Below are 12,019 nucleotides of genomic sequence, written 5' to 3'. Positions count from 1 at the left end.
TGCTCATTCCAAGGTGGATGATGACTAAAAGCCTGCCATGGCTAAGTATATTGCAGGAAAATTTTGTCATATTATATAGATATTATAAGGTAGTGGCCAGCCATCTTCCATGTCGATTTGGATCCCTCAGTCGTTGGTAGTAGTTAGTACCTAATTTTCTAGTTCCAAAAAAAAAAAAAAAAACAAGAAGAAGAAGACAAGAGGAGCTGTCGTTCTATCAGTCGACCTTATATGGTTTCTTTGCACACAATTCAACTTAACTGGGCAGGAGTTTCTAGCAACGAGTGACTTCGCTCCCTGTAAAAATATCCACAAAAGGATGAAGCTGACATAAATCCCTCGTGCTAAATCAAATTATCGGCAGTCACACAACCCTCAAGCTAATGCCCTATAATTTGAAAACCGAACTGAATCGAATGATTAAAATATTGACTGAAGTTGTTAACTGTTCAATTGGGATTAAAAAACTTTTTTTATTATTGAATCAAATTGAATTGAAGTTGAGCCAAATTGAAAACACAAGTTAAATTGATAATCAAAGTAGTTTTTAAAAAATTGGGCAGTTTTAAACATAATGTTAAAAAGGCTTAAAAAATTTAAAAATTAGATTCTATTAAAAATTAACTTTTTTTTTGGACAATTTACATGTATAAAATATGATTTGAAGTTATTTATTTATAAAAATGTTAACAATTATAGATGCAAATATATATACTTTTAAGTCTCCTTATATCAATTTAATCAAAATTCACTTGTATTTCACAAATTATAAAATTATAATTTTATAATATTATTAATTTACAATCATGTTATGTCATTTTATTAACATTGTATAGATTTTTTTGTATTTATTTTTTATGTACATTTAGTATTATTCTTATTTAATTATTATATCATCAATTTAATCATAATATGAATCATGAATCACTGGCCTTTTTGATTCAACATTCAATCTGATTCTAAAAGCATTGCTTAATTAAAAAGCATTAAGTTTGCAAACTAGTCACAATACAAGTTGCAGCAAATTCACCCCAATGCTGCACCTAAGAGAAAAAGGTTGATCACATAGTTTAAAAAAGTTGATTAATCATATTAATTACTGTTTGAAAATAAAAAATTAGACTAAAATACCCTATGCTAATCCATAAAAGCATGTATTAATTATTTCTCATTAATGTTAATTATGAGGGGTGATTTAAAAAATATATAATAAATGCTTATTAAAATATGTGATTTTGCTTATATAAAAAAATAAAAAGTAACACTTTTTCTTATAAATAAAAATAGAGAGAGTATATATATAAACTAGACCTTACTACTTGTGCGTTGCACGGGCAATTACTTTTGTATATGATCAAATATGAAATCAGAATTTTAATTTGATAATGTATAAAATGTATAAATGTTTTGGGTTTGGAGCCTGAAGAGTTTATTCATGTAGTTTTAGTTTTTGTTGCTGTAATTGCTGAATAATATTGTCCATAGGAAATTGCTTTTTGATAGTATTCAAGTTGTTGATGTTTGGATGAGGATAAATTAGAGAAATACAAAGAAAGAACGTGAACATTTAGAAAGTTGGTAGTTATATATTGTTCACATACAATATATCTACTCTTATTTTAACAGTAAAAAATATATTAAGTAGTAAACATGGCTCTTAGTTTTTGCTTGTGTAAATGATATTTCGTTTCATTTGCGAAATATATTGGAGGGGTGAAAAAATTATTGCTTATATGCATAGGAAAACATATTTAAGTAGTAAATTTTCACTTATACTTCCTCTCATTTCATTTATAAAATGCATTTTAGAAGATTTATTTGGTCTCATTGATAAGTTACAGTGTAATTTTTTAGATAATACTTAAAATGTATTTCCAAAATTATCCTCTAGGAGGAAGAAAAGATAATATAATATCATTTTTTAAATTTATTATATAGGGACAAATTTAAAATTGTACACAATTCTATTTTTTTATTTTTTTTATATTGGTATAGATGATATTGATAATAATAAATTATAAAGAGAATTGAAGGAATATTCTTTATATCCATAGGAAGGCATTCTTTCTACATGCATAAGAAAATATATTAAATTCCAGTGGTGGAAATTTTATTAATCCATGTCTAGAGCAGACTGCATGTCTAACTATTTTTTATTTAATTGGTAAGTTAATTAAAACAGTATTTGTTCGTGGGTAACTTGATATAGTTTCTCTGAATATTTGAAAATTTTTTCTATAATTTGATTAGGACAGATTAAAAATTTATACTCAGCACTTATTTTGGTTATATATCATATATTTGAATTAATATATATTTTTATACTTTTCAAATATACTGAAATGATTTAAAGTTATATTAATGGATATTTCTTAATGACATTCTGTTACAATATATTAATATTAATATTAATATATGACACTCATATGCATTCGTGTTGTGATGTTTGGTGGAGTGGAAGAAGATTGGTTGAGTGATGAGGTGGCAGAGCGACACCGAACTTGTCAACCGATCACAACATTCCTTTTTCCAAAAAAGTAAGACTTAGATTTCAATAATCAATATTTCAAAGTCTCACACACACACACACACACACACACATTTCAATAATCAATATTTCAAAGTCTCACACACACACACACACACACACACACACACACACACACAATCCAAACCAAAATGTGTGGTAGTTCTGAACCAATGAAACCCAAATGCCAAAGTATTTCTCTTCTAATTTTATTTATAAGGTAAAAAAATTTAATTTATTTATAAGACACTTGTCAATTTATAATAGTCCTCTTTATATTTTATTTTTATTAAATATTTTAAATAAAAATATCAGTAAAGGGATTTAAAAATATTTATTAAAAACAAATGTGAAAACTTGTTAAATTTCAAGACAAAATTCATGAGGTTTAAGATTTTTTTTAATTTTTATAAAATATATTAAAAGTGACTTATAAATAAAACCAGAAGGCATATATTGGTAAATTTTTTCCCCCTTATAAGCTTATACCATTTTGGTATATATGTTTTTAACTTTTTTTTTTGGCTATAGCACTTCTGTCAATTTGCCCTTGGCTTTTTTATTTTAAAAAAAATTATTTAAAATTATAAATGAGTTCAGTACAATTGAACTAAAGCAAGGAAAATACCATCACATCTTAATTCAAAATTTTAAGACTCAATTTTATAATATTTTATTTTATTATATATTATTATTACGTTTAATTTTATTTGTTGTAAGATTTCCTATATTAACTTAATTCCAATCACATTTAGACATCTTTAAAAAAATTTCATTCTTATAATCATTGATATATCAATGTAAAATTTATGAGAAGAAATCATAAACAATATAACTCATTTTAAGTTGTGTTTAAAGCATGAGTTATATGGCTTAGTTTTTTTTTATCAACATATGGCTTAGTTTATCTCTACTGTCACTCAGTAGAGTACAGGACATGCCATGTTTAAGGCTTGTGAAGTGGGTCACTTCTTAATTCTTTTACCTTTTTTTTTTCTTAATATATATTTTAGAAGGAACAATGAATATTGATAGTTATGCTACATTTATGCATACTGCTGCCATGACCACCAAAATTATTTGTGAAGTCAAGGTCGTCCAGTGTGTCAGAAGTCAAAACTTAGGACAATAAATGTGGCTGGAAATAAAAATGGCATTATCATGCTAAAACATACACCTGGGCTATAAGCTTACAGAAACTAGAAAGTTATGAAACAAATATCAGACAGCAATATTACATATACGCCCTTGAAAATTACTGGAATTACTGGTGCTCCTTCCTCTCTCTCTCTCTCTCTCTATATGCCAGAATAGGGTCCCTTTGATAAAGTCACAGCATGCAAAACCTGACCAACATATCATAATATACAATTCTGGCATCTGATTCTTGAATCTCCACAGACATGAATCCCTGACCATCATAGTAGAACTTCACTCCTTCTTCTCTGTTCACATCAAAGTCTCCTCTCCATGACTTTGAACCACCTCCACTAGTCAAGAACTGCATTTTGCTGCACCACCAACTCTCACACTAATCAAAATATTCATATATTGATTCAGAAGAAAACAATCATGTGCTTGAAAGATAAAGCACATACCTTGTAGTGCTGCTTATGTGTTCCAGACAATGGTCATGCCCATTGATGTACATATCTACATTGTGTGCCTGCAATTTTGCCATGAATATAAGATCATTGTTCTTTAGGATTTATTAGGCTATGAGATTTGAGATTACCTCAAGGATTGGAAGGAGCTGTGTCACAAGCTCTGGGGTATCACCATGGTGTCCCACGCTTCTAATTGTGTGGTGCCCAACTACAATCTTCCATTTTGATGTTGAAAGCTTCAGTGCCACTTCCAGATCTATTTATAGCCCCAAACAAAAAAAGATATAAAAGAGATAATATAGCAGTACTATGGAGATTATTAATGGTTCTGAAACCAACCTTCAGGAGGTTTGATAGGTATTTCTTTCTGGATGAACACCTCTCCAATCATATTTATGGTCCTTTGGATCATAAAAATACTTGTCCACAAATGGATTTGTATCCACAAAGAAAAACTCGGCTATTTCTGCAATTTTTTTTTTGAACGTTAATGGATGGGGAACAGAAACAAATTGATCTTGCTCATTCAGTATCAGGATCCATTCCTAGCTTACCAGTGTTAACAATAAATGATCTTTGGCAAATCCATCTTTGATCTATTTTATTTAGAACTGGATTCAACTGAGCTAAAACATCTCCCCTGTAGTCATGATTGCCCAACACTAAAGCCAACAAGTTCATATGTCAGATAACAGATTTCTAATAATTATATTATAATTATTAATTGGGTATTAGAATTCAAAATTCACCGTTAAACCATGGCTTTTGGAGGCTACTAGCAGTGTAGATTTTTGAGAAAGAAAGTTCAAATGCAGGGTCATCTATACCAGTCAACCCATCATCATAAAAGTTCTCCAGTCCAGTAGATATCACAAAGTCAATGTCTAGCTTTCCAGCAACTTTCCCCATCTGACATACACACAAAGATCTCAGTAAACACAGAAGTTGAAACAGCTTAGAGGAGTAGAAAATCCAGATGAAGAGCAAAGCATGGATATCCTAAACATTTTCAACTGTTTATATGGAAAAGATGGGTTAAAATCCTGAGTAACTTGAAGTTGATTCTAGTTTTCATTCCTTTCATTGATACTAGTGATTAAAAAAAAAAAAAAGAATATATGAACGAGTTTTTGAGAAGACAAGGAAATATGAGGAAGAAAGGACTGCTTGAAAGACCTGAGAAGCAACTTGAGATTGATTGTATTCTCCTTTCCTTCCCCAGTCTCCAATGACCACGAAGCTGAGCGAGCCATCACCTTTCACTGGGTGGTCTCTGCGTTCAAGAAGAGAAACACAGAGAGAAAACACACAAAAAGACACCAACGACCATAAAAGGCTTGAACTGATGAAGCCAGCCATGGTGCTTTTCTCTGTATGAGATTCTGTACTTGAGAGTCTCTCACACAGAGAATATGGAACAGAATATGGAATATTTCCTTGTTGAAAGAGTGTTACGTTGGGACTTCTTATATATAAGAAAACAGAAAAGCTTGAGATTTGTTAAAAGATATCACTATTGAATGACAAAGATGTGAATGGATATGGGCTTGGCATACAATCAAATCATGCCTCTTGTCGTGTTAAAATAATAAGCCCCATGGACAACCCTGAAGCAAAATAAAATCAATAAGACAACATTTAAACTACCGACCCAAAAAAATATGTGATGCTGATAAAAGGAGCTCAGCTCAAAGGTTTTGCTGATCATATAAATATATAATTATAATATTATCTGGGCCCCACATAGGCATCTCTTACAGCTTACAAGTTAGTGTAGCTTCTGCGTAATTTCGTTGCTTGATGGCAGACTTGGTTTGTTTGTTTTTTTTTGGTGTGTGCAAATGAAATCGAAACTCTCTCAATTGGAAGCATCGAAACAGAGAATTAGAGAAAGCTGACGACTGATGAAGCAGACGCGCGAAGCAATTAATGATGATAGACTGATAGTGATGATGATGCGTTCGTTCGTAGATACGTATAGGCAACATGTTCCTAACCACTTCGTCTTTCCCCCAATGAAGGTATGTTTTTTGCAAATATTGGACAATGAATTTGAATGAAGTGAAAACGCAACCCTCCCTCACTTTTGAGTCATTTTCCACCTGAAAATAATTAAATTGATTTTGTGTTTTCAGTGGATCTCATCTTATTATATATCATCATTCTCTTTCATTAAAGGAGAATATCTGAAGTCAGATTTTTCCAATTTTTTGTGCCGTTAACCATTCTCATCATCTACTGCCTCTTCTCTTCTGCTGTCATAAGTTCAACATAATGCCTAGCATACCAGCAGGTGCCACAAGAAACTAGTTATTTATAATGTGATAAATCAATGTTTGAATCTCTACTAAAAGAAGTGCTCACATTTTAATACCCAACATTGCCTTAACAAAATTGTCTTCAATAGAATGATACAAACGTAAATGTGCAATAAAAATAATAATAATAATAATAATATCTTGCCAAAGTGTTCCAAATATGCCAATACATTTAACTTTCATCAGTATTTATGGAAATCTGATAAATTTTGATATACCATTTGTTCACTGTTCCATTACATTCCAATACAACCATTGCATGTTCCAGAAATCTTTAATTACCTGATGGATTTGATTCCAATCCACGCACATATTTTTATAATATTATATGCTAGAGCCTTTTCACAAGAGCCAGCTCCAGATAATGTAGCAAATTTCCTGTGGACCATATTTTGTCTGGAAAATAATAAGCAGATCCAATGTATTTTTTTACACACATTTGGCACATCATAAATTATTCAAACTTTAATTTATGGCCTTAACAATATCAATCATCAAACCCCATAATCTTTGTAAATATAGACAGGAAACACTGAAGAAGACGAGTACTTTCAGTTATGAAATTTCAACTCCTGCATTCAGAATCTCTTACTGAGGAATGGATATGCGCTATGATTAAGCATGGAAAACAGGATTGAGAATTAAGAAACCATCTATTACAGATTCCAACAACCTTGTGGATTTCTAAACTTACGACCAAAGCCATAAAAAATTTTACATGGATGAATATAGCTGCTTTGACGTAGTTAATCTATGCAACACTTTGCCAGAAACATCATAGAACTCAATGTTTGCATCTGTCTGAGTCAATTTCACCGACATGAAACCTTGTCCATCATAGAAGAAATTTAGTCCTCCTCCCTTTACTTTTTTGACGTCTCCCCTCCAAGCCTTTGACCCAGCTCCGCTAGTCAGGAACTGTATGGGGCTGAATTAGAAAAAAGAAAAAAACTTTGTGTATTTAGATGGATTTGTTTTTTCTCTGATTAATGTATGGATATAGATATGATTTTTAGTTCAGATTTACCTGTGTGTGTCACTTATGTGTTCAAGACGGTGGTCATGCCCATTCATGTAGAAGTCAACTTTATTAGCCTGAAATTTCATAGAAAAGAAGAGTTAGGCAGACAAACACAGATAAGTAGGACCATGTTTTGCTGTTAATGTTTCTTTTGTGGATTGAGGGCCATAGTATTGTCTTCGACTGTTGACGCTGATGTTTTTTTTTTGTGTAATAATTAGTGATTAGTCTACTAATTGCTAATCAACTTTGATCATTGCCCATGAGGGCCATGCTCATCAGGAGGATAAACATGTCATGTCCATCTTTTTTTGAATCTTCTAAATAATAATGAAACCACTCATTTTATCTGTAAAATAATTGCCGTCCAACCATTTAAAAAATTAATATTTTGGAAGCTTAAAAATATCTAAAAAGGCTATGGCATACTATTTCCCTCATATTTAAAAAGATTCTGAATGATTGAATTAGTTTGTCTGCTTACTTTCATTTCACTATCTTCAACGAAAAACTAATTTCAGAATTTAAACTGTCTAAAATTTCACTCTAGCTGCTGGATGAAAAATAAAACAAGTGTCGTTAGTTGTGTATTCTCATTTTTTTTTCTTACCTGAAGAATTGGGAGAAGCAACTTTATAAGTTCTTTTGTATCACCATGATGACCAACGCTTCTAATTGCATGGTGACCTACAACTATTTTCCACTTTGCTCTCGATTCTCTCAGTACCGATTCCACATCCTGAAACACCATAACCCCATAATATGTCAAGTGTAAAACATCTATTATCCTCACTATGTAAAGCAGAAACACTTTTATCAATTCATTACCTTAAGCAAGTTGTTAACATAAGATTTTCTTGGGAGAATTCCTCTCCAATCATATCTATGTTCACCTGGATCAGAGAAGTATTCCTCAACAAAAGGACTAGTGTCTACAAACAAAATCTCAGCCAGCTCTGTAATAGACACAGGAAAAAAGAACATCAGATCAGAAAACTATATGGGATTGAAAATTTACTTCAAGCATCATGAATATTGACCTCAAGTTACCTGAATCTACAATAAAAGACCTTAAGCAAAGCCATCTGCTATCAAGCTTTCTAAGGACAGGGCCCAATTGGGCCAATACATCACCCCTGTAGTCATGGTTTCCTAACACTGGATCACAATTAAAGAACAGGTTAGAATAGGTAATGAACTAAAGATATGGAAAAAATGATATGGATTCAATCCCATTATTGGTGTGTTTAGGAATTACCACTGTACCACTGCTTTTGCAGGCTTTTTGCTGTGTAAATATTAGTGAATGATTCTTCAAACGCAGTGTCATGTTGGCCAGTGAGTCCATTGTCATAGAAATTGTCTCCAGTAGATATTACAAAGTCTATGTCAAGCTTCTCTCCAACCTTCCCCATCTGCAAAAAAAAGCACCATGATTTAAGCCCATATTGAATTTGGCAAGACAAGCCCAAAAACTCATTAATGATATGTCCAGTTACAATTCATGAATGGAATATATATGTATATATATATATTCATATATGTATAGATAGATACAGAATCAGATATCTTTTTTCCTCATGTAAATGAAGATGCAATGAAGTTTCTACCCAGCACATATCAGTAAAACAACTAGTTATCCATGCAACTGCATGATCATTCTATATTACAACTTGCTTTCCTACAAACCACAGAAATGACAGAGAACCAAACCTGGAAAGCAACTTCGGATTGATTGTAAGCTCCTCTTCTTCCCCAATCACCAATAACCAAGAAGCTCAGGGATTCATCAGTTTTTGAGGGGTGTGCATATCTCTGAAGTTCTGCAGATGCATAAAGCACCCACAAACCAAAGCTAATGATGACAAGAAGGAAAATAGGCACATTGAGACCTGCCATGGCTCTTGTGGTTGGTGATGCAGAAACCACACCAAAGCACCCCAGAACAGGTTATGAAATCCTAGTCAAGCATGCATATGTATATGTGTGTGTGTGTATTTTTTCGTCGATCCCTAAGAAAGCCTTGGCGTCATCATCCACTAGACGATCCACACCAAATGTGACAGCAGGTGCGGCAGTGGATAAAGTGGGCAGAATATAAAATAAAAGGAGAATCTGATATTGAGCTAATCGTCAATCAACTTGAAGGCAAATCAGAACAATGATACTTAAGAAAACACTGTATAAGAATACAGGTTTTGCAATGCTAACTAAGAATCACGAATGGTAGGTAGAGCTAGAAAATGCTAGGAAGGTTAGTTCAGAACCAAACAAATTTCGCACCAAACAAATTTTTACCCATTGACGCCTTGGATCGTGCACGTAGCTGCGTCACCACATAAATTTACAACCTTTGTTGAAAAAAAAAATGACCTAAATTAAGCCAATAAAAAAAACCCATTAAACCCCTCAATTAAACATGTAATGTAATGATGATATACAGATGGCTGAAATTGCGAGAGAGTCTATATTAGGGTTGGCCAAAGAAAACGGTGGATCAATGGAAATGGGGCACATTGGCCTGACGCTGACAAGCCTGTGACGCTTTTATTTTTTAATAACAGGGCTAAGGTCTAAACAGTGTTGAAGAAAAACATAATTAGGTTATGTCCAAGTTCGTGTATTGATTTGCTTCTACGGAAGATAGGAGTCTGAATTGAACCCCACGGAATGAACAAGTCTGTCACGTTAAATGGACAAAGAAAGCGGGGAGAGAAGGAGAGAGGCATAAGGACAGAAATATGCGAATATGCCAATGGTGACGGTTGGAATCAGTGGAATATGCGGAGATCCCGTTTGAAGAGATGGCATATTATTCAGAATATTCCAATCTTCAAATTTCAGTTGCATGGTACCCAAATTATTCCACTGGTTTCGCTTTCACACCAAATTCCTGTTTCCTCTTCTTTTTCTTTTCTCTTTTCTTTTTCAATTCTGTGCCAACCACTTGTCAGACGTATTATGAGATGTCCCCCCCTCCCTCCCTCCCACCACGCTCCACGGAGATCCGATACATTCGCCCTCAAATAAAAAAAATATATAAAATATTTTTAATCCGATCACATTTTTAATAAAGAATTAATTATCTTAAATTTATATTTTTTATATTGTTAATATGGTATCTTTCTTAAACGTAAAGGGTTAGGTAATTTATTTATTAAAAATATTTTTTTTAAAAAATAATTGATTATATATTAAAAAGTGAAAAAATATTTATATTTTTTAAACGTTTAACCTTTGAAAAAAAAAAAGGAATCTTATGGGTGACTTAAGTATATTTATTTTAAGAAATTCTTATGTGATACAATAATACATGGGGGACTTACGTCAAAGGGCCCGTCATACCTTAGAATCATATACGAACACTCAAAAATTATCAAATATCTACTTTTGGAGGAGATGGCAGGGGGTAACGAGTGCACAATCAGATTAGGTTTTGAATTTTTGGAGAAAAAAATATCTGGACAATTTTTTTGATATATCTTGATAATTTTTTAAGTATTGATGAAATTGTATAATAAAAGACTTCATTAAATAAGTTATTCATACCACTCCTTGTATTCAAATTCAAAAAAAAAATTATATTTTTTGATGGAGGAAATTCTCCTGTCAAACATTACTCCACTTGGCCATCCTATTTTATAAACCATTTTCGAGGTTATTTGTTATTTTAAAATATAAAATGCTTTGAAAAAAAAAATTCATTAATGTGATTTTCGTATAACTACTCCATTGTCTTACTCCTTATATAAATTTCATTTCCCCTGTCCCTTATTAATGAAAGATATTTTTAAAAGTTTAAAAAAATAAGAAGATACATTGTATTTAATAAATTTCATTAGCACATGTAATTTTGCCAAAAAAATATATTATAAATCGGGAAGGAGGAAGTATTATAACACATTTTTAAAGGCGTTCTTTTCATTTCAAATTATAAGACAAGAAAGATTCAACTATCAAAATATAAAACACTTTGGTTAAAAATAAAGTCTCATTAATTATACTTTTTCTATATATTACCATTCATATTATGTTATCTTTATTTAATTTTTTCATAAATAAATTATTAAATGAAGGTATTTTGAAAGTTTATATATTTTTTAAAAAAATAAAGTCATAAAGTATCTTAATAAATTTTGTTAATGTATGTAATTTTATTTAAAAGTGTCTTATAATTAAGATAAAAGGAATATTATGTAAAAAAAGGATAAGACTTACTCCCTCCGTTCAAACATATAAGACATTTTTTAAGTAGTTGGGTGTTTAAAAATATAAGATATTTTAGTCTTTCGAGGTGTAATCATTTTTTTTCAAAAGTGCCCCTATTAAAGTGACTTATATATTTATAAAAATGTTTAATAGGAATAAATATAAAAAAATAGGGTTAGTTGAAAGTAGATAACTACTTTAAAGAGGTGAGATTTGGTTAAAAAATAACTTATATTTTTAATAGAGGGAGTAGATAGTTATTCTTTTTTTACTTCATATATTTTTATTTAATTAAATTGAGATAATTAAATTTTGATATATTAATAATATTAATAAT

At 31.3% G+C, this 12,019-nt stretch overlaps 1 protein-coding gene and 1 pseudogene across 1 annotated transcript; both read right to left on the bottom strand.

Moving 5' to 3' along the window:
* Positions 1–3,662: 3,662 nt before the first annotated feature.
* LOC129316979 (purple acid phosphatase 8-like) lies at positions 3,663–5,448 on the bottom strand (annotated as a pseudogene).
* Positions 5,449–6,980: 1,532 nt separating this feature from the next.
* Positions 6,981–10,124, bottom strand: LOC129316963 (purple acid phosphatase 17-like). Its single transcript, XM_054961307.1, has 7 exons — positions 9,187–10,124; positions 8,732–8,888; positions 8,524–8,631; positions 8,302–8,429; positions 8,084–8,212; positions 7,480–7,547; positions 6,981–7,380 (listed from the first exon to the last, which is right to left on the bottom strand). The coding sequence occupies exons 1-7, from the start codon at positions 9,370–9,372 to the stop codon at positions 7,167–7,169; spliced, it is 990 nt and encodes a 329-aa protein (XP_054817282.1). The 5' UTR covers positions 9,373–10,124; the 3' UTR covers positions 6,981–7,166.
* Between the last annotated feature and the right edge of the window lie 1,895 nt (positions 10,125–12,019).

The sequence above is a fragment of the Prosopis cineraria genome, unplaced genomic scaffold, assembly GCF_029017545.1.
Source record: "Prosopis cineraria cultivar Desert tree isolate PC_DT_omini unplaced genomic scaffold, ASM2901754v1 PC1, whole genome shotgun sequence".
Lineage (NCBI taxonomy): Eukaryota > Viridiplantae > Streptophyta > Magnoliopsida > Fabales > Fabaceae > Prosopis > Prosopis cineraria.
Note: the sequence above shows the minus strand (reverse complement) of the source record. Positions and strands in the feature narration are given on the sequence as shown.